The following is a 27910-nucleotide window of genomic DNA, read 5'->3' on the forward strand; positions in this document are numbered from 1 at the left end:
TTGTTTTATTACAGGCAATATGCCAGCCGAGATGTTACAAGCCCATGTATCCACGTTGCCAAAACCGGGCAAGTCACCTACACTATGTCAAAACTTTAGACCCATATCGCTTCTAAATTGCGACACAAAACTCTATGCGAAAATTCTAGCTGAAAGAATGAAAAACATATTAACACGTATCGTTCATAACGACCAGTCAGGATTTGTCAAAAATAGGCAGGGTTCGGACAATACGAGAAAAATCCTGAATGTTCTCTCCCATATGGAATCAAAGAACATGGAGGGCCTTCTCTTAGCGCTGGACGCGGAGAAGGCCTTTGACAGACTAAACTGGAGCTACATGACAAAGGTCCTAGAAAAATTTGGATTTCCTACTGCTTTTATACAAGGAGTCTTAACTTTATATACCAACCCCACTGCTAGAGTGTCAAATGCGGGTTTCTTATCATCGCCCTTCCCGATAACGAATGGCACACGCCAAGGATGCCCCTTATCGCCCCTATTGTTTGTGTTGTCATTGGAACCTTTAGCATACAAAATACGAAACAGTAAAGAAATTACAGGGATTCACATATCTAACAAAGAATACAAATTGTCTATGTTTGCAGACGATGTTCTGATCTCTCTATCCAACCCAACACAATCACTCCCCCACCTCATGCGCATTCTAGAAGAATATAGTGCAATCTCATACTATAGGCTGAATCGGACTAAAACACAAGCACTACCAATACGACTTGCATCACACAATGTGCAAGCACTAAAAGAAAGATTTTCCTTTGACTGGAGGCACACACACATAACATACCTAGGTATTAAAATAGCATCCACTCTTAGGAGCATAATCACACATAATCTATCTCCTCTACCGCTAATGTGTAAGCAACTACTTCATAAATGGAAAGGAGTTATGCTTTCATGGTTAGGTAGAATCAACGCAGTTAAAATGGTGGTACTCCCAAAGCTGTTATATGTGTTTCGGATGTTGCCGATCCCATTGTCGCCTACTCTAATCAAACATATACAACGCACAATTACAATGTATATATGGGAGCAGAAAAAACCAAGGTTACCACTGTCCCTCTTACAGACCCCAGTAAAAAATGGGGGACTTGGAGTTCCCAATATTCTCCACTACCAGAAGGCAGCTATACTGGAGACGGCAGTTAAACTCCATGCCCCAAAGCATATGATACAATGGGTAGACTTAGAAAATGAGTACAACCCGAAGGGCTCAGTAACAGATCATATGTGGACGCCCAAAAGTCTCAGAGACAATGCGCGCTCCTTACTACCACTATCGAAATTTTCGGTTCAAGCATGGGATTACCTGCACCGGAATAGCAAAAATGAACATAAATTTTTACCTTGGGCCCCATTAACTTCGTTAAACACGATTTCTCCCTGGCTATCACTGAGAAAATGGAGAGATTTAGGAATCCTACGTATTAATGACCTATGCAAACATGACAACATCATACCATTCCCAGAATTACAATCCACCTACAAACTACCCCACTCTTATATATTCCCCTATCTCCAATTAAAAAGCATAATAGAAGATAAGGTAATCAAGAATGTGGAAAAAGAGCAAACCCCCAGTAAGAACCTACTCTTATTGTACGAAAGATGCCACAAAACACCAATAAAAAACAAAACTTTATCTATGGGTTATTCAGCATTGTATGAACAACTCCCTGCTCCAGATTTTAAATTCAAGTCCCAATGGGAAAAAGAACTTCATTTAAATTTTACTGATGACCAATGGTTAAAATCATTACTAGCGTTAAAAGGAACAACTTCTTGCTACTCCCATATAGAAGCCCATAAGAAGTTATTATTTAGGTGGTACCTAACGCCAGATAGGCTTAATAGAATTTATCCGGGCTCCTCGAATCAGTGTTGGAGATGCGCCCATGACATAGGCACTATGTCCCACATTTGGTGGGATTGTACTCTTATTGTCCCCCTCTGGGAAGAGGTTGAAAACCTATGGTACAAGATTCATTCCCAAACACTAAATCTAACGCCGAAGGTATGCCTCTTTCTAGTTATGCCTGAAGACATATCCCAACCTGATAAACAATTACTCGCAATAATGATTATGGCTGCGCGTCACCTCATTGCCAATCACTGGAAACAAAACACATGCCCATCATTAACTTTGTTGCATCGAAGTATTCAAATGTTTCTAAACTACGAACTAATGTCTGCACACACACCCAAGCAAACGCAAAATGCTCATTATAGCTGGCAACAATGGAACCTCAGACATACAGAATAAATAGGAGATAGAGATGGGGCATGCCGTTAGACGAGCTACATTGTAGAAATCTTCATATAGGACACTATGATGTACTACCCCTAAAGTGCTAATATAATCTGTAATACAATCTGTGGCACATCTTGTACAATGTACAATATCTGTAATGCGTATTCTGTGACATGTACAACTGTATAAAATTTGCGGATCCGTGATCCACCTTTTTATTCCCCTGTTCCCTTTTTCTTTTCTGTATCCCATACCCCTTACCTATTGAAAAAGAAGAAAATCTTTCAATAAAAATCAAGTTTGAAAAAAAAATACATTTCAGTTTTCTGAATGTAGCTAAAGGACAATGAGCTATGTAGGGTACAGTCAGAATGCTGATGAGACAAATACATTTTAAACTGTAATTTAGACATGTGTCAACACACTCCGCTTATACTGTAGAGTGCTTCAAGCACGGATATCCTGGAAACAGAAGGCAGATATCTTCCACTGATCATGGTGGGCTCTTAAGGGATTAAAAACAATGTGATCTATTCTAGGAAATCTCCGGAGATGTATGCAAAGGGAAGTTGAACTACTTAAATCAGTTTGTAAACATATATCATATATTGGGTAGGACATGTCTAGTGTGCAAGCCATTTGCAAACGCTGAAAGGTGACCTCAATCTATAAAATAAGGTCTCAGCCAGTTGTGCATTATAAATGTGGATAGATGTGGATATTTAATTGCAATGCAACAAAACATGTGGGGTCAACAATCTGTCAGTGCTTTCAATTGGAAAATATAGGAGATGGCATGAAGCTTTACTGATGGAAGCGGTCTGATTTCGGCACTCCAACGTGCAAAGTAAAATAAATATATTAATTAAAATAGAAAAAACACACAACATGTATGCAAAAAAAAAAAAAAAAAAAAAGTTAAGGGGCGGGGCCGGGCCGCCGAGCTGAGCGGTCGCAGGCCAGCTCGGCTCCTGCAAATGGAGGCATAAACAGCCTGTTAATCGCGATTTTGGGAGAATCCACCGGCGAAATCTGCGACCCCCAGCGACGACGGGCTGCCTGAACTGAGGAGAGGCTTGCTGGAGACAGTTTTAGTCCCTCGGAGGATGGGACCCGCCACAAGAGACGGGACCCATACTGGCGGTGAGTGCAGTGGACGGCCGCCGCGGCACTATCCTGCCTGACGGAGCCCGACAGGCGTGGGGAATTGTGCGGACCCGGCCCTGTTCCCCCCCCTGTGGGCCGGGGGGGTGATCCCGGTCCAATCCCAACCCCAGCCATGCTTACCAGCCACCAGCTCTCTGCACAAGCGTCGCCATGCCGCCCGAGACCCGCACACAAGATGGCGGTGACCACATGTACAAGACCTACACACTCAGACGCAGGAAGACCTGCAACAATCATCCGACCTGGCACACAGGGCACTACCAAGCTTGGACTCAGACACCCGGAGATACTCCCACCACAGGGAACTCGACGCACACCGCCCACGGGTATTGCATGGCCGAGAGGCCCGCACACGCTTCATCTGAGCTGGGTGCTCACCGAGAGGAATCCCCTCCACAGCCTGCCGTACACCCAGGGAGAAGCTAAGGGCCCGGCGGAACCCTGGGCCCACGGACCTGTCGATGGGTCCAACGGCACAAAGGCACGAGTGCCCACCAAGGCCTCAGGCAGAAGGTGAGCGGACCTCAGAAGCAGCACAGTCACGTCGAAGATCCCGGTCAGCGGCCTAAAGGCATCAGACGCAAGTGGGACTCCGGATCCAGATTTGGCCCCCGGTCGCTGGACAGCTTAAGGACTAACCTGAGTAAAAGACCGATGGCCGTATTTACCCCTCTCTGTGGACTGATGTACCCCAACTTAGCCCTAATTGCTTGACTATCCTCAATTAACAGACGCCGGGGTAGACATGCTGGCCTAGCCTCTTTAATCTTGAATACCAACTCAGCACTATGTCCTATAATAGCAAGTCTACTTAAACCGGTTGCTCCATTATCAGCGCGTCTGACGCTAGCATTAACATTAACGTAATTTCTATACATGTCACTGCAGTTACATAATATGTCACAGTCTTGGGCTTGGGCAGGTATCTATCTCACTATTGCTCCTAGAGCCATCCTGGTTGCTGAGCCTAGCGCAAGCTCTCAGCGTGTTTAAACTCATGTTGCAGTATAACAATTAATCGCCTGTTATTAATATATGCTGTCGAATTATATGTATCTTACACACAGTACTCTGAACCCTCTACGTTAAGCTTGTCTATAAAATATAAAAACGAGGCTGTTAATCTGAGGAGATAATGCACTGTACAACGATATCTATAACCTGTATAACCCCTGCAAGTCTCCCTCTCTTTATTCTGTTCCACCATAATCTATGCCTCAATAAAAGAAAGATTTACAAAAAAAAAAAAAAAAAAAAAGTTAACACTCTATACATTACTCCATTACTAATGGAACAGGTTTTTGTTTTTTTTGGTTTTTTTTATTGTATTAAATATATGCTAGTCAATTCTCAGCAGCATTCATCTGGTGAGACAGTAACACATATTGCCATAGGAATAGAGGAATGGAGTAACAAACATCACTCAGTGTGTCTGTGCCACTCAAGATATACGCCACCTGCTTTGGGAAGTATTCTCATGCCAAGAGCTATTGGTTTTGGGGAGCAGGAGGCAAGATAGACCTGTAATATATCATTACAGTAGCACCCGCAAACAAGGTACGATGGCAAGAAGGTTTGTAAATCAATCCTATATGATCGTTAGAGCAGGGTCCTCTTCAACCTATCGTTCCTGTAAGTTTTCTTGTAATTGTCCTATTTATAGTTAAATCCCCCCTCATAATATTTTAAAGCGCTACAGAAACTGTTAGCGCTATATAAATGGCAATACTACTACTAATAAATATATAATCTCAAATCATAAATTATTAAATGCTTTTTGAGTTGATCAGTCAAGTGAATTATGAACGTGGGATAGGGTTTTTTTGTTTTTAAATCAGGGGCGGATAAATTTAAAATATATGAACCTTCTACCTCATTGCGCCCAGTTCTATTCAATCTTTGTATCAGCATCAACAAACACGGGTGAGCAAACGGGAAGCGAAAGGCATGATGAAAATGTGCTCTCTTTTTTAAGTTGTCCCATACAGGACTGGCCTTAGGGGTGTGCGAGCTCTGCGGCCGCACAGGGCGCCATGGCAACTCTGTCACTCACAGGCCGGCCCGAGTAATGTGTCTGCAGTGCAGAGCAAGTCATGTACATAGTGCTGTGTACTTGACTTGCAAATTATGAAGAGAGCCGTGACCAGGAGAGAGAGAAGGTCAGGAGCACGGAGGAGGAGCATGCTCCGCCTTCACAGTCATTCGTGGAAGGATCCGCACAGTGAGTGTGAGGGAGGAAGTCAGTGCTTTGAAATCAAAGTCGGCAGACTGGGACACGGTCAGGAGGATCCAGGGAGCAGCAAGCAGCACGCTTTGTGAATCTGCTTATTCTTGTTGTTTACTATTGCTTTTTTATTTTATTTTTTATTAAATAGATTGTTTTTTTTTATTTTTTTATTTTTTAAGGGTGGCAGGTGTTTTTGTGTGTGGGGGGTTTGCAAAAGGGGGAGCAGGTTTTCTACCTGGGATTTTGGGGAAGGGGGGGGTGGTTTAGGGAGGAGCAGAAGTTTTATAGAAGGGGGATAGTGGTTTTGGTGTAGGGGAGGGGTTTTGAAGAAGAGGGGGCAGGTGTTTCTGGTGAAGTGGCAGGAGAAAGGATTGTGTTGAAGGGGGCAAGGGTTTTGTGGAGGGGGCATGGGTTTTGTTGACGTGGAAGCAGGGAATTTGTAGAGGGGGCAGGGGTATAGTAGAGGGTGGCAGTGGTTCTTGTGGAGGAGGAAGGTTTTTAGTGATATGTGTACATTGCTGTATAGTAGATATATGTAATTATGTATAATGATTGCATGTATTTTGTTAAAGGGGAGGAGGAACTTTGTAGAAAGGGGGGCAGGGGTTTTGTAGAAAGGGGGGCAGGGGTTTTGTAGAAAGGGGGGCAGGGGTTTTGTAGAAAGGGGGGCAGGGGTTTTGTAGAAAGGGGGGCAGGGGTTTTGTAGAAAGGGGGGCAGGGGTTTTGTAGAAAGGGGGGCAGGGGTTTTGTAGAAAGGGGGGCAGGGGTTTTGTAGAAAGGGGGGCAGGGGTTTTGTAGAAAGGGGGGCAGGGGTTTTGTAGAAAGGGGGGCAGGGGTTTTGTGGAAGGGTTTGTAGTAGGCGGAACAGGGTTATTGTAGAAGGAGCAGGGGTTTTGCTGAAGGGGGGGTGCCACGAGATGGGCTCGCACAGGGCGAGGGTGATAAGACCATCATGTGGACGTTGTATGTGATATGGATGTTGTAAACGTTCAATAAGGGCAATATAAGAGTAAATACACGTGTAAAATTAAACATACATGCATGGTTTTAAAATCCACCTACAATTGACAAAACATTATTTAGTTGCAAAGTTAAAGTTATTGTAGCTATATATCCATCCGTGGTTTTCTATGATCCAGTGAGCAGGCGGAGACTGATGTGTTCAGGGTTTAGATTAGAAGGTATTTGAAAGAAAGACACCGTGTTTCCTTTTGTTACGGCAGAGAGCAGAACTGTCTAACTAGGAACAGAAAATTCCCCAAGATATATTTCCAAATCTCCAAATGCCAATTATGTGAAAGTTTGACAACTGGTTCATGTACTGTCAAAAAGAAAAAAATATAAAAACGCAGCCAGAATAATTTATTTTTACTAAAGCAGTTGAATTTTAATATGCAATCTAAATGATCCTGTTTTTTCCCCTTTTAGAAACATTGACTTTCCTACTATCTATTTTATACATGTGTTTTAAACTGATAACACATCAATAAATAACTTGATTAAGTTGCTTAATGTACTTTGTGACAAATAGACTTCTTTGATCCCCACGATTTAATCTTCAAGCTTGTTGCAGGTTAGAAAATGTCACATATTCTCCCATGCTGTTTGTGCTGATACAGGATGTTTAAAAAGACTGGCTGAAGAGAAAGGAGGGGGTTACTTTGTGCTGTGAAGAAGGAAGCCATGAGTGATAGGTTACAACACTGATAAGACATTTCTTATCTTGGCCACATTAGTAACTAGCAAAATGTAATGTTTGCCAAGTCAAGGCAAACTGCAGAAGAAGCAGTGTGACATACTTCCGGATTATAGAAAATGTCACAAATTGGGCAAGGAAGACTATAAAAGCAAATTAGAAGTCTCTGGCACCAGCAAACCCCTTAAAGGGACACAAACATCCAAATAAATATATATATTTGTAAAAATCAGCGTTTAGTAGTTATATCCCCCAATATGCATTTTTTTTCATTGGGGGATGTATTATTTATAAAAAAAAAAAAAATAAAAAAAAAACTTGCAAAAGTTGCAGAAGCCTTTGTAAGCCCTTACAGACGTACCAATGCAGCTCAATGAGAAGGTATTGCAAGGAAAGTGGCTCTGGGCAATTGCTGCCTCTTGAGTTTAGCTCCACCTAGATATACATCCAGGAAGTAAGAGGACTGGTTGACTGATTGACAGACCGTGACATGTAAGTAAAAAAAAAAGGTTAATTTATAAAAAGGGCTAATTTCTATTGAAATCTGAGGATACACGGTTATCACATAAAGCTAGCTTTAGGCTTTTTGAGTGCATTTGATAGGTCTTGGTCTTAGCATCATGCTGCATTTAATCCACGTTCAAATTTTTCTAGTTTTGTTTATTTTACAGCAGTTCCATTTATCCTCTATGATGAAAGGAACTGCGGTTGGAAACCAAATGACAAAAAGTAATCCATAAACTGTTCATGGACAAAGCTGTACCAGATATAAAACCTTTTGCACAAACAAGCTGGCATGGATCGTTCTTGCAATATGAATATGCAACAAAACAACAAACAAAATCAATGATCAATTTTGATACTAAATGGCACGATTTTGGGCTTTTTATCTTACCTGCCGTGGGCATGAAAGTCCAAATGCACAAACTGGTCTTCATGCGATACCGCTCTTTTGGCACGTTGGTGTTTTTGGTGTAACGAGTCCGTATCGTAAGACAACCCTTCATAATGCTTAATGAATTTATTCAGTGGATTACCATATTGACCTGAAGTGAAATAAAATAATTAGATTACTAGAATGTAAATAAATTATTTCTCAAATCGACTATACCAAATCTACAAGATGTAAACGAACGTTCCGTCAAAATGTGGCAAATTAATAAATAAGTCTGAAATAACAGTCCGGAATCCAAATCTGAACAGTGTTGCAAAGTTACAAAAACATTTAACACTGAAGATTTATCATGGATAAAAAAAAAATAAAAAAAAAAAATAAAAAAAAAAAAAACTTTTACAGTTTGTTTTGATCTTTACTCAGAGTCAAAAATAAGGAAGATGGAGCAGTAAGCCCAAATCCTGTAATCCAAGAATGATAGCACACAGAGCAGAGAACACAATAATTGATGCAATCCGATTCAATCAGTATCGCACAACTCCTCAAGCATTATAACAGACACAATAGGATTCTGAGCCGAGAGGCCTATGTGTAAAGCAGTACTTTCAATAAAATTTTCTTTCACTAACATTCGTTGAAAAGATTGCATGTATATCTTCTCGGTGTATTATTTTGTAATACATAAAAGTAAATAGAATTGATGCATTTCCTGGCTTACACTTTTTAAAAAATATATTTTTAGTCATATACATCACCAATCCAATCGTGTGATGATCAAGAACAAGGCAGTTTGAACCAACCTCAGTATCATGTCAGTGTCACGCACCTCAAAGAACAGCTGCCTTGCACATGGTCTTAGGTCAGGAAAACAAAGTTTCTGACCAAAGGGAATACAAATATGGCCATACCCATGGACCAAAGTTAAACCAAAGTAGAGACTATATTACATTAATTTTTTTTTTTTGCCAGTTTTCCTTTATAACATATTGAGTAACAATTATAGCAACAGATTTTTTTAATGTCACATTTTTCCAGATCGAGGTCATTTTGAATATGCATCATAATGTTGAAACATTCAATGGCAATAACGAAAAATAAGGTTTCTTGTTGCATGTTTTGTCTACAGTCCATGAAAATTGTCATTTCAAGGTTGCTACCAGCTCAACACAATCCAGGAAAAAAAAAAAGTTAGCAGGAAATCTTACTCTGCTTTTATTAAAAAATAAATAACTAAAAGAAAATATGAGGACATGCTTAAAGACCATTTTTTTTTTTTTTTTAAGTGCATTACATGTGTTTAGTGGCAGTGCCATTTTAAAACACAGAATTTGGGGTATACCATACCTGGCAGTTATGGTGTTGCCTTTACAAAGTGATAACTAGAGTTCATGGTGTCTACCATGGTGTCTACCATGGTGTCATTTTTTTTTTTTATATTCTTTATTTTTGTTGTGCATTGTATTACACATATGCATATCCGTCATTTTAGAAAGATAAACAGATATTGTACTTATTACACATATACAGTGATTGTGATTATGCACATTTTTTGTTTAAGTATATCATGAGTGAGTCCTTAGGGGGCTTCTGTTGAGTATGGTGCATGGTACACTGGTGATGTCTGTTCGAGCCCAGGGCGGGTGGTACAAGAGGTGCACGTTCCTAGGGCAATGTAGGGGTTTATTAGTCGGTTGAATTTGCTCATGTGTGAGCAAGCTTGGGACCGTGTACAGTAGTTAGATCAAGTGATTTCTGCACTTTGGTGTCGGTAGTGTAAGTGCAGCCCTCCCCATTTCAGGGGTGGAGGAGCGGATTACCTTCGTGCATGGCTGACCAGTCGGTGGAGGTGTTGCCCCTAACCAAGGTAGTGGGGGGGCTTACGATTCAGTGACTGATTATGTGTGGCTGTATGAAACCGGACTAGGGCCATAGATGGCATTGCTTCATGAGTGCTTGGTTGTGTTACAGTGAGTCTGGTCTCTCTATTCCTAGGTGACCCAGGCCAAAGATTGTATCCTCGTATGAGTGATTCTACAGTAATAAACAAAAATAAATAAAAACATACGGAAAAAACAGGTAACCAAAATCATATCAATAAAACTTTACAAATCTGCAACTTTGCAGCCTAGGGCTGCTGGATCAGTGAGGCCCTGTGGTCACCCCAGTGGGTTTGGGTTAGGGCTGGTGGTGTCCCTGCCAGTCAGGTGTCAGGCGGGCTGTCAGCTGCAGTTCTTGGCACAAATGGTACCACATTGGATGGGTCCCATCCGTGGGCGCGATTTGAGTCTGCTGGGGCTGCCGTTGCCTCCTGCATGTCTAGAGCTACGAGGAACGCTGGCATATCAGTCCCAGCTTTTGTATGGTCCCCTTGTGTGAGACAAGGAGGGATCGTGGCATTCCCCACCTGTAGGACACTCCTGCTGCCCGCAGTCGGGCGGTGACAGGGTTCAGGGATTTTCGCCATTGCAGTGTGGCTTTGGATAAGTCCTGGTAAAAGGACAATTGTGAGTCTTCAAATGCAAGTGGGGTCTTGTTCCTTACCGCTTACCTTGTTCATTTTAATGTCCGCGCACTGCGATATTTTGGAGATGTTATTTCATTAGATTAAGGGAAATGCTGTATAACATAATGGAGTCTGGTATTTATCAAGTACTGCCTTGAATTAGCTTTCAAGTTACTCTCTTCTGTTTTAACCATTTTATAAACAGAATGTATTTGAACAGTTTCATTGTATATAATAATGTGTATAGTATATTGCCAAACAGAGCAAGTATAACACTTAGCTTATGGGTCTTACTTCTTTAAACAGAGACAAAAAAAAATTAAAAAAATTAAAAAAATTAAAACCAGCACTGCTGATAATTCCCATTTTGCATATATTAATCTTCTATTAATAACCCTGTATGAGAGTAGCCATGAGGAGTGCTCCAACAGGCCAGAGACTTTAGAGATACTCCATGCTGGGTACAAGCAGATCGATCAAAGTAATTAATGAGCATGTGCTTAATGGTAGAAACCTGAACTGCCATGCAGCCCTCTGAGGGACAGAGTTGCTTAACCCTGATTTTAAGGATTTAAAAAGGCAAACCACAACAACAACAAAAAAAGTCAAATTACAATTTTACTTTTTTTTTTTTTTTTTTTTTAAGCGGATGCAAATCAAGCAACAAAATTTGTGCTGCATCTACTGCCTTCAGATGGAGGACATCAACGCAAAACATCATGGCTGCATACGAACTTTTGACCGAACACAAAAAATGCAAGTGCAGTAATTAAACGGATTTTAAGTACTTCTAAGTTTGGATGAAAAACATCAACACCTAGTCCCATAAGTGGCTACAAGGCATATCAAGGCAATGATGTTCGGTAGATTCCAGAACAAGTTGCCATCTTCATTTTGAGCCAATACTCAAATACTCATATCCTGGACAATATATCGGATTAAGACTACCTTTAACAACCTGCAGTGGAGCATATTGTTTGCCGTGGATCTCCCCCCTCCCCACTATGAACAGTTATTAGGATGAAACTTGCCATTTTGGTTCCTGGTTCAAACTACTAAAGAAAGCATTGTCCTTAAGGAAGGACATCTGTTGTTTTTTTCCTTATCTCCTTGTAGCTACTTGTTCCGTTGAGAACATCCCAGTAAATGGATTCTAATGTCCTCTAATCTTTTGTCCCTCTGGGTCCGATACGGCTCTGTGTATTCATTTATCTTTCATGCATGACAGTTTTTCTTCATCTGTATTCTTCTGTCATTTTTTTTTTTTCCCCTGTAGTGCTGAAAACGTTTCTCGCTTTCTTCATATCAGACTTTGGATTTTAATGGTTGAACATCTCAAGCTCAGAATTGTTAAACATTCGGCCAGAAACCCCAAAAAGACAAAACCAACAAGGAGCTGATTAACCACAACTGACCCATCTATTAACTATACCTACTACTTTCTCAACCACATGTAGATCATGCCTTTCCTACCCTTCAGACTTTCTCCCCGGCTACTGAACAAGAGGTGGCTGAGCTTCTCCTTTCTTCTCACCCCACCACTTGCCCACTCGATCCTGTCCCATCTCACCTGATCAGATCTCTCTTCCCCGGTCTTGTGCCTTCCTTAACACACATCTTTAACTGCTCGCTCTCTTCTGGCGTTGTCCCTGCTGACCTTAACCCCTTAAGGACCAAACTTCTGGAATAAAAGGGAATCATGACATGTCACACGTCATGTGTCCTAAAGGGGTTACACATGCCACTGTAGTACCTATCCTGAAAAAAAAAAATCTCTTGACCCATCCACCCCCTCTAACCATCTTCCCATATCCCTGCCCCCTTTTTCCTCAAGCTTCTGAGAAGACTTGTGCTTACCAGTATGTCTCACTTCCTCTATTCCAAGTCTCTCCTTGACCCTCTGGAATCTGGCCTCTGCCCTCATCAAAGTTACCAACAACCTAATCGCAGCTAAATCCAAAGGCCACTACTCCATACTAATTCTTCTTGACCTCTCTGCTGCCTTTGGCACCGTTGACATACTCTCCTTCTTCAAACTCTTCAATCACCGTCTCTGTGACTCTGTTCTCTCGTGGTTTTCCTCTTCTCTCCCAACGCTCATTCAGTGTCTGCTTTTCTAATGATACCACCACCCCTCGCCCTGTCTCGGTTAGAGTCACCAAAGGCTCGGTCTTTGGGCCCCTTCTATTTTCTCTTTATACTGCCTCTCTTAACACACTTTTTACCTCATTTGGATTCCACTACCACCAGTACGCTGAGGACACCCAGATATCTCTCTCCTCCCCAGACCTCTCCCCTGCTGTCCTGCAACGTGTCACTGCTTGCCTTTCTTCCATCTCTGACTGGATGTCCTCCCGCTTTCTGAAACTCAATCTCTCTAAAACTGAGCTTCTTGTCTTTTCTCCTCATAATACTGATGCTCCTCTTTCGCTCTCCCTTCAAGTTAGTGGTATCCACATAAGTCCATCCTTGCTAGCGCGCTGTCTTGGCGCCATACTTGATTCTGGCCTCACCTTTCAGCCTCACATCCAGTATGTTTCCAAATCCTGTAGGTTCCATCTTAAAAACATAGCCCGCCGCCGCCTAACTCACACACGAGCACCCAGTACTCCCATAACTGAGCCACAAGAAGTAATTGACAACAACGGACAAGCAGCAGAGACACAGTGCGAACAACGTGACCAGCCAGTCTATAGCTATACCTACGATCTAACACTGAAACCACTACCCAACTTACAACCCACATGCCAGACGCAGACCTGATACCTTATATAGACTTGCATTACCTTTTAGACTACTTACACTGAACAAGCAATGCATCCGAGTGAATCCACACTAATAGTACCGACTTGCCAAAATTCACACATGCCGAGCTAACTAGATGCATCGATTAAAATATAAATGCAGATATACAAGTGCATATGTATTAATGTTAAAAGCTACCGCAAATATATGAATACCTGCTAATATATTACTCATTCTTGCTTTATGTTCCGTAAAGATAAGTTTACGTTAAGCGACTTACAAAATAATATAAAAAATGAGGCATTGATAAAATGGAAATGTAACTAAAATGGAAATGGAAATGTAACTAAAATGGAAATGTAACTAACGGTGATATTAATCCTACTCTGTGAAAATTCTTGCATTTCCCTTTCTTTATTCTGTACCCTTCACACGTGCCTTAATAAAAGAAAAATTGACAAAAAAAAGAAAAAAAAATATGCTCGCATCTGCCTTTTTCTTACGCAAGATGCTACCAAGGAGCTTGTCCATGCTCTAGTAAATTCCCGCATTAATTATTGTAACCCTCTTCTAATTGGTCTTCCGAAAAACCGTATTGCCCCGCTACAGTCTGTAATGAATGCTCCGCTGCCCCCAGACTGGTTTTCCTCTATAGTCGGTCCTCTCACACCTCACCCCTTTGTCAGTCTTTACATTGGCTTCCTGTATCCTATAGGAGTCAATTCAAAGTGCTAACCCATACATATAAAGCACTGAACAATTCTAGCCTCTCTTATATCTCTTCACAGATCCATAGGTATGCCCCTTCTCGGCCTCTCTGCTCTGCATGTGACCTTCTCCTGTTCGCTGCTCGCACCTGTATGGCCAACTCACGCTTGCAGGACTCCCTTCCTATGGAATAGCCTGCCTACCGCCATCAGACTCTCCCCTAGTCGTCAATCCTTTAAGAAGTGCCTTAAAACCCATCCCTTTAGGAAAGATTATGGCCTCCCAGAGTAACCTCTACCTCACATACCTGTCTTCTGATTGCTATTTCCTGCCCTAATGTGTTTTATACCCCACCTCCTATAGACTGTAAGCTCGTTTGAGCAGGGTCCTCTTCAACCTATCGTTCCTGTAAGTTTTCTTGTAATTGTCCTATTTATAGTTAAATCCCCCCTCTGATAATATTGTAAAGCACTACGGAATCTGTTGGCGCTATATAAATGGTAATAATAATAATAATAATAATAATAAAAATAATAATAATAATAATAATAAATATACAACCTAATGGACATTCCAAAGGGTTTTCATATTTTTTTTTTTACAAAAAAAAGTTAAAAAAATAAAAATAAATTAAAAAAAGAAGCAAATTGAAGTAGCCCATGAATTAGAAGACATTCAGGGCAAACTTTTCTTAAACAGGGAAAATAAATAAATAAATAAAAATTCTTTTAAAGTCCCAAGTGTTTTTTTACACTAATCACTTGCCATTTTAATTATGGGAATTAAAAAAAAAGTGGATGTATGTTAAACATTTAAAAGTGTACCTTATTAAGCTCTTGGTTAATGAAATTCTATTCATTGTAGGAAAAAATAATGTACCTTTAAAAGTTCTCTTATATTCTTAGATGTTCAGGATCCTTTGGGAAGCACGCAGTGTGCTGCTAAGTGAGTTCTGGCAATTTCCCAATCAAATCACTCAACTGATTTACAGAAGCCGTAAAGTACCCCTGCTCGAAGAATATTAGCACTATAAATAAACGGACATCTAAAACCGTTCCATCCAGACCAGGTGTATCCAAGCAATATCCACTGCCAATCAGGACCACAGCACCCATAATCCTTTACTTGGCCTCCATGGAGAAGCATATGGTTTTAAAAAGCAGTTTTTTTGTGTGCATTATTACCCAATATCATGGTAAACGAAATAAACATGTTCTTACTATATGGCAAACATGACCTTGGTGCACTAACATTAAAACAGATAACCTGGACTGAAAAGCACTGACAAGCCTTGCATTGGTAGAAAGAAGATAAATGAAATACAAACTCGAAATGACAGCCACTGAACAAACAAATCACAGAAATTCAAGGTTCTTTTCTGCCATATATGCCATTGCCAGCTTTTAGGAGGAAAAAAAAAACAAGTCAAACATCCTTAGGAAGCATACCCCCAAAAATAAGATAAAATAAAAATACCTTCTATGGCCAGTTCATAGTTACATAGCTGAAAAGAGATTTGCGTCCATCAAGTTCAGCCTTCCTCACATATGTTTTTGCTGTTGGTCCAAAAGAAGGCAAAAACCTATTCTGTAGCCAAGGAGGATACATTATAAGGCTAAAATAACTGCTATACAACCAATACATGCCTAAAATAACCCTAATTTGTTCAAAAACACTCTAAAAATCACCTAGGGTAGCACTTACAAATTGCAATTAAAGCTCTATTACATCAGGGTTTGACAAACTAAAGGAGCCAAGCCTCCTAAAACAATAACTCAAGGCACCCAACGGTTTGATTAATACAGAACCGTATGAATGAAAAAAAATAATAATAATGAAAAATTAAAAAACAAATTAAATTTAAAATGAAAAAAAAAACATTTAAAAAAGGTTAGTCAGCTTCTGAATTATAGTGGGTGACATGGCCATTATTATTAATTCAGATTACAATAAAAGGCCTATCATTTCTGTATTTTATCCAGACAAGGCAACCGAGAATGTAAAAAAACATATTGTCCCTCCCCGCTGCACAAGATATTTTCATTGGAGAGAACATTAGCCCTAAATTTATAGCTATATCTTAGCTCTCCAAAATAAAAGCAATGCCACACAAGGAGTTAATTCTTTCTCCAACATACGCTGGCTGGGAGAGACTTTGTGCCAAGGGCTGGGAGGCTGGGTAAGGATTAGTGGTTCTGTCCAGTTAAATATGAACTCTGTCCAAAAACAGCTGTACTGGCAGGCACAGCAGAGTTTGAAGCTTGAAAATCCCAAATTGCCTGCAGTACTCACAGCTGCCATGTTCTTTACCTTTGCATTTCAGGATTTAATCCTTAAAGCGACAGTCAGACCTTTGTTTAAATGGCCACTACATTAAGTAGCCTAATAAGAAATCCATGTAACAGGTTATGGAGACCACTGCTTTCGGAATTTTCACGTGTTCCTGAGAACTTAATAATTATAAATAAAAGTCAATTATTGAAACAAGGATACTATTTAGAACAGGACTCAATATTTTCACCCATCCACTGGACACTGTTGATTGAAAATTGAATCTTGGCAAGTTGGAATTCCATGCCAAATAGTGAGTGTGCCATGCATCCTCCTTGCTTTAAAAGTACATTTTATTGATAAAGAAGAAAGTAAAACCTGTCACATGCAAAGACTGCCAAATGTGAGAACAGCGCTTAGAACCAGTATTATATCAGAAGTAAGTGAACCACGAGACATGCATGGTCTGAGTGGATATCCTATGTTTTAACACTTAATATGTGCTTCTTGGTAAGACGCAAACAACATACCAAACAGGATTAAAAGTTCAGCTTCAATCTGAAAGAGATCGAGAGAGGGACTCTCGAAAACACAGTGGTGAAATTAAATACAATAATCCCTCCAGTGCAAATAGAAAACCTTCTGTTGTCCATCTCCTGCATATATTAGTTGGACTTTTGAAAGTCCCCCTTGGACACAGACACTCAAGAAGTCATGTTTCCACAACCATCCCACCGTTCCCAGCATGCAAATGAGCACAGAAAGGCACAGATTGTGTTTCAGACTTTGAACCGCATTACTACAAATACCCTTAAAAATGGATGTGTTGTTAACATGTGTAGTGATCAAAAATGAAGTGGCCAGAAACTTGCCTCGGACTGGACATTTATGACCTTGTGGGTATCATCAACTTGGTGTCAGCTCTGGAGTGGAAGTTGAAGTCTCTCTGAGAGTATATAGCTAGATGCCAAAAAGATTGTGGTGAGACAAAACACGATAAAACGCTTTAAAGGGCAAATTGAAAATGTATTGTTGTGCCTACAGTTATTTTACATGGGGAAACTTGCAAAGTGCAAGTTGAGATTTGCAGGTGATCCACAACAGTAATTTCTTGATTGCCACTGTTGGGCTAGTACAAAATTGCTAGTGCTGTGTTTCGGAGTAGTGAAAAGCAAAATTTTAGTTTTATAAAAAGGCAAAAGGTGGAGAAGGATGAGTCACTATCTCCTGTTCATCAGGAAACAAAAGCGTGCCTCTGATGCAGAATCGCTATCTAACAAAAATGTTCTCATGTATATCCAGGCACACATGGGATGGGTGTAGCTGGACGGTCAAGAAGTCATGAGCAGGATTACGGGAGAGCTTCCAGAATGTGTTAATCCCTTAAGAACCAGAATTTATACGTTGTCCCATTTTTAGACATGAAACTAAATTCAATAAAGTTCCATAAAGTCTATTTTAATGAATGTAATAATCTTTAGAATATATAATGTACATACTACTAGGCATGTGGATTTATGGTAATATTTTGGTTTTATTTAACTTTTTTGTTCAGGCCACATGGACCATTCGGCAGGTTTGGTAAAGATATCCCGAATGAGCAATTTTAAGAAAATCGAAAAAATACTGAAAACCTTATTGTCCAGAGAACAATGAAAATGGTTGAACTTAAGCAGCTCTTAACTGCCTAGTGAAATCCTCCAGCTGTGGGGGGGAAAAGGAATATTTCCTGGATTGTAATAAGAGTAAATGTATATTTAATTTCCGATGAAGTCCGCCATTCAATGCATGCGAAGGAGGGAGTAGACTATAAAGCCTCATCCCTAGTTACATTACGTATAAAATATTTCAGTCACATGGCACTTAACTAAAATAGCTTAAGTAGGTTGGTAATTTGAGAAATTCACATAACTCTGCAATTGACTAACAATACGCTACTCCCTCTACCCCAGTGTTTAGCAAACCAGGCTTCAACGTTTAACACCAGCCGTTTTAACCAAGACAAAGTAATTCACCCTTTGCCATATTTAGACCGTTTCCAAAATACAGACATAGTACCTAGAAAAACTCAAATTCATGTTCTGCAATGCCAAGAGAATAGAAGAAAGCCAATATTGGGTATTTTGGTCTAAAAAGATTAACGGATGTTTACCTTAACAATATCGTCAAGTTAAAGGAACACTAAGCACCATAACGTCAGCTCATTATCTGTGGGTGCTACCTCTCCAGTTTTCGGTCAATGATATAGGATCACTTTTGCCCAGTTTATCAATGCCATTATGCTATCCAAAGTTGGATGACTTTAATGTGGACCTAAGTCTTTTGCATTATCCAAATCAATGTCTGGGTACCAGAAGATATTTTTCCCCTGCAAACCATTTTAATAAAGGGGTAGACAACAATCAAAGTTTCATAGCACTATAACCAATACAATGCGCTTTAGTGGTTAAGGTTCCTGGAGTGCTCTTTAAATAAAAGATTCTCACAGGTTGCATCAACTACTCAGCTGAAAGAAACATCATAGAAATATTACACATAAAATGAAAAAGCCACACGTTTTTGGATGTGATCCCTTCCATAAAGTATGCAAAAAAAAAAAAAAAGAATAAAAAAAAGACAAAATTGATGGCTGCCCAGAAATTACTTTGATGGAGAGATGAACCAAGGAGATAAATTCAAATTTGCACTGTTTCTGCTGTGTCTAAAAATGGCTTTTCTTCAATTCAAAGTATAATCACAATAATGTACCCTGCCAATCAACACAAGAAAGCCAAATTGTCATCTTTTATCAGCAATAAGAGTTGTTCAGTCTAGAAATGTGCTTCAGTTACAATGGAAAACTAACAGGCTTCTAGCAAACACAAGAGAAACCACGTTTATTTAGAGTGACCCAACTCTTATTAACCGTATACAGGAACAACAAAAAGGCAAAAAGAGCAGCCTTATGTTTCAATGTGCCAGAGGTATGATCAGTGATTTGCGATAGAGATAGCCAGCACATTATTTCACACAATAGCAAGGTTACAGGGTTATATTACGGCACATTACTACTATATAACGAGACAGAGCATTTAAAAGGGTATAAAAATGTATCTACACGTTTACATATTTTCATCTTGTGTTGGAATGATTACCTACAGCTAGCAGGTATTATTTGTTATCTAACATTCCATTACAACACCACACATAACAAGCAGGACTCTGGCACTTTTGTTTCAATAAGTCTATAGCGGAACGGTCACTTAACGTTCCAAGTAGTGCAGTAGAACACAAAGCGTCAGATTTGCACCCTACAGGAGCACATATCCTGGCATTGCCATGCCAATGCAATGGGTTGCAGGTACTTTCCATACAGCACTGCAGGGTTTTCATTCATTTACAATTCATTTAGAATTCAATGTAAATATATATATATATAAGAAAAATATCGCAGGCTTGAAATACGTTTATGGGAGTAATCAAATACACTATTGTGTTAGGGATACATCATTGTATTCCTAACACTAAAGTGTACATCTGCCACCCCCCCTCCCCCATCCATGAAAGGGTTAAAAACCCTTTCAGTCACTTTCCCTATTCCAGCACCGAGATCACACTCTTCCTCTGCTATCAGCCATGGGAGGTCTGATGCGCAATAGGCCTTCCCCATAGGAAAGCACATTGAAACAATGCTTTCCTGGGGAGTTCTGCTTTCACAGTGTGAGGACTTCCAACATCTTTTATTGAACTCTGTGAGATAGCGCGGCTGTCTGGTTGACAGCCATTTCAGACAGACAATCTTGACACTGCAATGAAAGCACCGCTGTTTCTTTAAAACGAATGTTTTGGAGGCACTGCACCCAGACCACTTCAATGTGATGAAGTGTTCGTGATGACTATAGTGTCCCTTTAAATCTGTGTGTTCTACAAGCACTGTTGCAACAGAAACAGAAGTCAATGTGGAGAAACCTTTCCATTGCCATGGCAGAAAATAAACAAACAAGTCATCCCAGGGATATTGATAAAGTTGTGTGTAAATGGATTACACAGATACCGTATATACTCGAGTATAAGCAGAGTTTTTCGGCACATTTTTTGTGCTGAAAAACCCCCACTCGGCTTATACTCTAATCAGTGTCTGAATTATGGGCACTTACATTGCCATAATACAAACCAGGACCGCCGGGCTCATTACAAGCATTGATGTTTTATTACAACCTGTGGTGGTAAAAACAATCTCCTACCTCAAAGATACCATACACATGCTACAGATTCTTAAAGATATAGTATGGAGAGAAGAATACTTGCTAGTCACCTGCGATGTTAGCTCTCTATACAGCATAATACCTCACAATATAGGTATACAAGCAGTGCAATATTTTCTAGAGAAATCTAGTTTTAAACCAGAACAAATAGATTTTATACTCGAAGGAATTTTACTGATTTTAGAAAATATTTTTTTTGGGTTTAAAGACTCCTTTTTTATGCAAATTACCGGTACAGCTATGGGCACCAAATTCGCTCCCAGTTATGCCAACCTTTTTATGGCATACTGGGAGGATAAAATAGTATTTCCACATCTTGCTGCTACGAATTTGGTGTCCTATCATCGATATATCGATGACATATTTTGAATTTGGAAAGGAGGAGAGGAAAGTCTTAATTTATTTTTAAATGAATTGAATGTCAACAATTGGGGGATCGTTTTAACTTCCACATATAGCACTAATCATATTAATTTTCTGGACTTGGAGGTTTTTGTTTCAAATTCTACTATCAACACCAAGAATCACTTCAAAGATGTTGATGCGAATAGCTATATTGAAATGAATAGCTGCCATTATCCACCATGGCTTAAGAATGTCCCAAAAAGTCAGTTCCTACGAGTACGTAGAAACTGTACACAAGAGACCGATTACATTTCTCAAGTAGAAAAAATTAAAGAACAATTTCTAGATAAAGGCTATGAGACCAGAACTTTACAGAACTGCATTGAGGAAGTTAAAAAGATTGATAGAAAAGACCTTATACGCTATAAAAAGCCATATAAGAAGACTGTTGATAAACATGCACTTAACATGCCTTTTATATGCAATTATAGTGGCAATAATCACAAAATAAATAAAATTGTCACCAAGTATTGGCCTATTTTAAAAGAAGATCCAGTATTATGCCAAATTCTACCCAATCGACCAAAAATGGTTTATCCTGGATGTAGGAATCTAAAACAGTTCCTAGTGAAAAGTAGTTTTAGAGCACAACCCCCAACACACTTTTTAAATAAAAATAAAGGGTTTTATGGGTGTGGTTCCTGCCTTGCCTGTAGGGAAACGAATAATACAAAAAGACATATAACTTCATTTATATATAAAGATCAAAAAGAATTCATCATAAAAGATCAGTTAACCTGCTTTTCGAAGAATGTGATTTATATCCTTAAGTGTCCTTGCAATCTAATGTATGTGGGGCGAACAATTAGGTGCCTACATATTAGAATCGCCGAACACATACGTAATATTAAAAAAGGTTTAGAGACACATAGCGTCTCACAACACTATAAAAGATGTCATAATAGTAACCCAAAAGGTTTAATGTTTTGCGCTATCAAATTAGTCTCAAAAAATTGGAGGGGAGGAGATTTTAGCAAAAGAATTGGTGAAGAAGAAATGCGATGCATATATAAATTTAATACACTTATTCCAAACGGTCTGAATCAAGACTTTGAATTATGCCATTTTTTGTGACATCATTTGTAATGTGTTAAACATATGTGTGGCATTCTTTGTATATAGCATTTTTCTTTCATATATGCTTGTGGTACATATTAATTTTCTACTATCTAAAAGTCTCTTAATATATTACTATTGCATATTGGCACTTTATTTATATATTACCCTTTTTTCACTCAAAGTTTTATTACTATGCACTTTTTTTTGTTACTTATTAATATTGTGATACTGTTCTTATTGATCTCTTTGTGTGTTTTTATCTAATATGAGAGTTTAATATATTTCTATTATGGTTTTTTGCAGTCAGTTTCTATAATTTGTCATTTCGTTTTAAGGGAAGTTCCCCTTTAAATCTTCGTGGGTGGAACGCAGGTGCGTTCCACGGCCGCCATGTCCGCCCGTTTTTTGGAGTATGAGGCGGATGTGGGGAGGAGTGGAACGCAAGTGCGTTCCACAAGTGTCTAAGAGCTTAATCACGTGACCGGACAATACAGGAAGCATCAAGCAGCCCGATCACGTGATCGGACAATACAGGAAGCGAACACCGAGCCGGAAGTGATGCGTTCCACTGATGAATTTGTGCGTTCCACGGATAAAAAGGCGCCAAAATCAAACGTATTAAAGAGGAAAGAGACTGCACATATCAAGTATTCACCAACTGAGGAAGCCTATTAGGCGAAACGCGTCTTGGTGACTTTGGTGACTATATGGACTCTGTTTTATGCTGTTCTTTTATTTCTGGAATAAATTAATCTTTCAGTGTAAGTCTTGCGACACCCGCGGCCGTCAGTGCGTTGCCTCGGGTTACCGTGGCAACGCTCCACGCGGCACACAGACCGCGAGACTTACACTGTGAGCAGAACGGAGCTGACAGGGGAGCTGCACGGAGGTGAAGGGAGCTGACAGGAGCTGCAGGAAAGGTAAACAGCTCGCTGCCAGCCCCCCCACTGAACAGCCATTGCCACTGGACCACCATGGATTAACACAGCCCTCCTCCCTGGCCAGGCAACAAGCAGGGAGGGGGTACAAAAAAATTTAATAAAAAAAAAATACAAATATTAAAATAAAAATAATAATATTAAAATATAATATTAAAATATAATAAAATAATAATATAATATTAAAATAATAAAATTAAAATAAAAATGCCCTCCCCTCACCCAGTTTACACACACTACACAAACACACACACTGCATTCATTATATACACAAACCACACATTCTGCATTCATTATATACACACACTGTAAATAAATATTCAATTAATGTAATTTTATTGGGATCTAATTTTATTTAGAAATTTACCAGTAGCTGCTGCATTTCCCACCCTAGTCTTATACTCGAGTCAATAAGTTTGCCCAGTTTTTGGTGGTAAAATTAGGGGCCTCGGCTTATATTCGGGTCGGCTTATACTCGAGTATATACGGTAAGTCAAACCTTACCCTATATATGAAGCAGGGCACACAAAATTACCCTACAGAATTGAATACAATATAAAATTAATACAAAAGGCAGAATAAAGAATAAAGGTGAAAAGGGAGAATAATGAAGGTGTTTATAAAAGTCCTTTTCAGTACATTTTCTTTTCCAAATGTTCCCTCCAATAAAGGGAATAGACATGTTTAGAGAAGATCTAGGATTTCCTTTTTATGTTATACTTACAAAATATCTCATTCGATGACACTCAGACACAAGACACAAACCTCTCTCTCTAAATCTGCACTAGTTACCTACTTTCTAAAGGAAAACTCCAAGAACCTGAGAAAGTGTAATCCAAATGTACAATTTGTTTTGTTTTTGGAAATGCCACAATACTTTTAGTAGGCACGTTCAGTTCATGCCCACAGATGTTCCCTAAAACCCCAGTAACACACATAGTAAAGAATATACATAACTTCCCCACATAGTGCCACCTGGAATTATTCTTCATAATAGGTTGCTGAAATCTCATCATATCCAGAAAATTAAGGTTGATGGGAACAACTATTTTTGTTTTCACTGAGAGTTCAGCCGAGCAAGTAAAAATGCTATGATTACAAGTTAGTCGCTGGGAACCATTATCGCTTTATTGTGATGGCAATGCTTGTAAAACGTTGAATGAACATAGGTTTTAAATCAGAATCTATATTCCCTCTTTCTAAAGTGTGAAGTTTGAGAGATGGTGTTGTGTAGCTATAGGGACTATGTAATCACATTTTATTATTTATTTAAAAAATAAAACATAGGGTAATTTAAGGAGAAAAGTTAAATATTTATTTTAGAGAGACAGTCCAGAAACCTTAAATTCTATGTTACCAGCAAAGGTTAGGGTGCAACGGGCTCTCCAATTGCTATAATAATTAAAATGTCACTTATAAGCCTGACACCAACACAAAGAACTCTAAATTAACTACATGGACTGTCACAGTTTACAACAAACAAGTGATATCAATAGAGGAGAACAGATTATTAAGGTGAGGGGGTTCCCAACAATCAGCAATTTTCCACATGTACTTCATAATATTGTTGTGGTTTGTGTACATAATAATAGCCTTTGTGTATGACTGACAGGATTGCGTATTATTTTGAAAACGAGAGGTGAAGAAAAGCTAATATTTTTCAAGGATAAATAACAAAGACCTTTGATTTGGGGGCAAAACAAAAAAAAAAAAAAACACAGAAAATTATGTTTCGCAGAAAGAAGAACACACACACACACACCTATTGCTGCGCATGCAATTCTTTCCAGTTTTGAAGATGAAGGTTTGCAAATTCATTTTTCCACTTTAGACACATGAAAAGAAAGGTCAGAGCTGAGAACAGACAAACACAAGGGTAGCATCAAACAGAACTTCACAAAGTCAGCTGCAAACCTCCCTGCATAAAAGATAGTCTGTGCCTTGATCAGACCTGTTCTAATACATTTTGTACTAGTGTAAGAAGAGACAGCTCGTTGGTATTAACAGACAGACAAACTAGAAGCACTAAGCCCCCAATACAAGCACACAGTATCTATACATCTCTGCTATAAATAGAACTACAACTTTAATGATGCTTTACCAGCCTTTAGCAAAATGGAAGTTGCACTTGGTGGGGTTGGGGGCAGGGGGGTCTACAGTTTACCCACTCCTGTATTCAAGAAATACTCCAACCTCCATAACAAATACAGCTCACTGTATACATGACAGTTTATAGTACAGTTGGTTGTTGTGCTCCTATTAGAAAGAAAAAAAAAAAAAAAAAAGAGGCTACAATGTGGAGAAGGGATGAACAAAATGCATGAAAATCCTAGCTGTTAACTAGAACTCACTCAGGGCTTTGCTAGCCTTAAAAGGACACTATAGTCAGGAGAACCACTGCAGCTTAATGTAGTGGGTCTGGTGTTTATAGCCTGTTCTTGGAAGCTCTGCAGTTTTAACACTGCCTTTTCACTGACTAGAGAGACTTCCTGTGCTAGATCATGCAATCTGTGCAGGACATATATGCTCCCCATTGAGATGTGTTGATTCAATGTAGTTCAACAAGGAGATTATTATTTCCAGCAAATGTACACTAGCCTCTAAATGCTTCCATATGGTGGCAGCAGGACAGACAAGGGTGAGGCGATGGGAGTAAAAGTCAATAAATCTTAAATTTTTAATGCGCACAGGAGAAGGGAATAAAGTTGTAGGAAATAACAGGCTGAGGCTCTGGCATTGGCCAAACCTGATAAAGAGAACCTGATCATAATTATTGAAGCGGAAAAACAAATACTGATGAAAGAGGAATAGTCACAAACATTGTGTCTAAGATCAAACCTGTTTCAGGTATTTAAAAAATGAATTATAACTTGTGAAAGGGAAATAGCTTGCAAATGTACAGATTTCATTTTCATACTTCCAGTAAGTTTGAATCAGAGTCTTTTAAGCAGCCACAGTGCAGTTTCGCATAACGTTCATCGCACAGATTCCAGCAAGGCACAGTTTGATGCACGATTAAGCGATATCTATGCAATACCTCCATTTCAACAATATACAAGAAAATAATTTTCAGTCTACACATTCGCTAAAATATTAGCCAGCCCTATAAAGAGATAAAATGTCATGTTTTACAAATCGTCTGTATCCTTATTGGCTGGAAGCACCATGATCCTAGTCGCAATACAGCTATGATTTTAACCCCTTAAGGACACATGACATGTGTGACATGTCATGATTCCCTTTTATTCCAGAAGTTTGGTCCTTAAGGGGTTAAGTACATCAATATGCCTACAGCTTCTGTAATAATAATGCAGGGTTCTTGCATCACTAAAATCCCATAAATGTTACATAGATATTTGAACTTGCCTCAGTGTTGCTGTTGTCGTCAGGGAGCCATTTATATAGTGGAATCCCTGGCTTTTAAAAGAATAAAAGATTGCATGGAATGTGTAGGTAATAAACAAAGGTTGTTCACCAAAAACAACTAAACAGGAATTAAACCAATATAAACTTCGCTACATTCTTACACTATTGAACTAAAACTATAATGTATTAATGAGCATGTAAAACCATGTGCATTTCATCTAAAGGCCTTTGGAACACACAAGTTAACCTCACATCCTTAAGGACAGAGGCAATTGTACAAGTTCTGAACCAAAACATATGTATACACATACACACACACACAATCATTTAATTCCAAGATTATTTATATATATATTATATAAAAATTACAAGCCAGGCAGTTCCATGCCATGAGATCTGCTGGACTGACTGCAGGTGGACTTCTTGAGTTGTCAGGCAGGTCCCCCAATCGCGATCAGCACTGTGGGTATTAGGGCCACCATAACTAGGGATCGACCGATTATCGGTCTGGCCGATATTCTGTATTTTCAGCAATATCGGTATCGGCCAATATGGATACCGATATGGTAATAATGCAGACCAGGGCTGCCATCAGGGTCCTGGGGGTCCAGCACACTCTTACTTACCTTCCCAGCAGCTCCCCGGTCTAACTCTTGCGTTTCCTGCGGCTGTCAGAGCGCTGCCACAAGTTACCATGACAACGCTCCGCGTGGCACACAGGCCAAAAGAGTTAGACAGGGGAGCTGCTGGGAAGGTAATAGTGTGCTGGGCCCCCACGGTCCATGCCACCTGACCACCAGGGAATGCCATATCCCCCCTCCCTGGCCAGGTAAGAAGCAGGGAGGAGGGACTAACACATCATTTAAAACACACACACACACACACACACTACACACTACACACTACACAAACACTCATTGCACAAACACACAAACTCTGCATTCAGTATATACACACTACACAAACACACACACTGCATTCACTAATCAAATACTCTCACTGCATCCACTACACATATATTCTTGAAAAAAATCAATTCTGACTGGCATGTACATTTTGTGCATTTACCTTTAAGGACCACTATAGTGCCAGGAAAACAAACGCATTTTCCTGGCACTATAGGGTCTTTAGGTCCCCTACAGTGAGAAGTGCGGAGGCGCCTCTAGCGGCTGTCAGTGAGACAGCCACTAGAGGCTGGATTAACCCTCAGTGAAACATAGCAGTTTCTCTGAAACTGCTATGTTTTCAGCAGCAGGGTAAACACTAGAGGGGCCTGGCATCCAGATCACTTCATTGAGCTGAAGTAGTCGGAGTGCCTATAGTGGTCCTTTAATAAAAAATAAAAAAAAAGATTAGCAAAATAAATAAAATAAACATGTTCAGTTAACAGTAGATTTTCGTAGAATTGGTAAAT

At 39.5% G+C, this 27910-nt stretch overlaps 1 protein-coding gene across 1 annotated transcript in view; it reads right to left on the minus strand.

The window, feature by feature from the left end:
• ADAM10 (ADAM metallopeptidase domain 10) overlaps positions 1 to 27910 on the minus strand; it is a 157463-nt gene that overhangs the window by 92532 nt on the left and 37021 nt on the right. Inside the window, exon 2 of the mRNA XM_063449118.1 lies at positions 8258 to 8408. Within this exon, the coding sequence (XP_063305188.1) occupies positions 8258 to 8408 (151 nt within the window). The remainder of the gene's footprint in view (positions 1 to 8257; positions 8409 to 27910) is intronic.

The sequence above is a fragment of the Pelobates fuscus genome, chromosome 3 (assembly GCF_036172605.1).
Source record: "Pelobates fuscus isolate aPelFus1 chromosome 3, aPelFus1.pri, whole genome shotgun sequence".
NCBI lineage: Eukaryota > Metazoa > Chordata > Amphibia > Anura > Pelobatidae > Pelobates > Pelobates fuscus.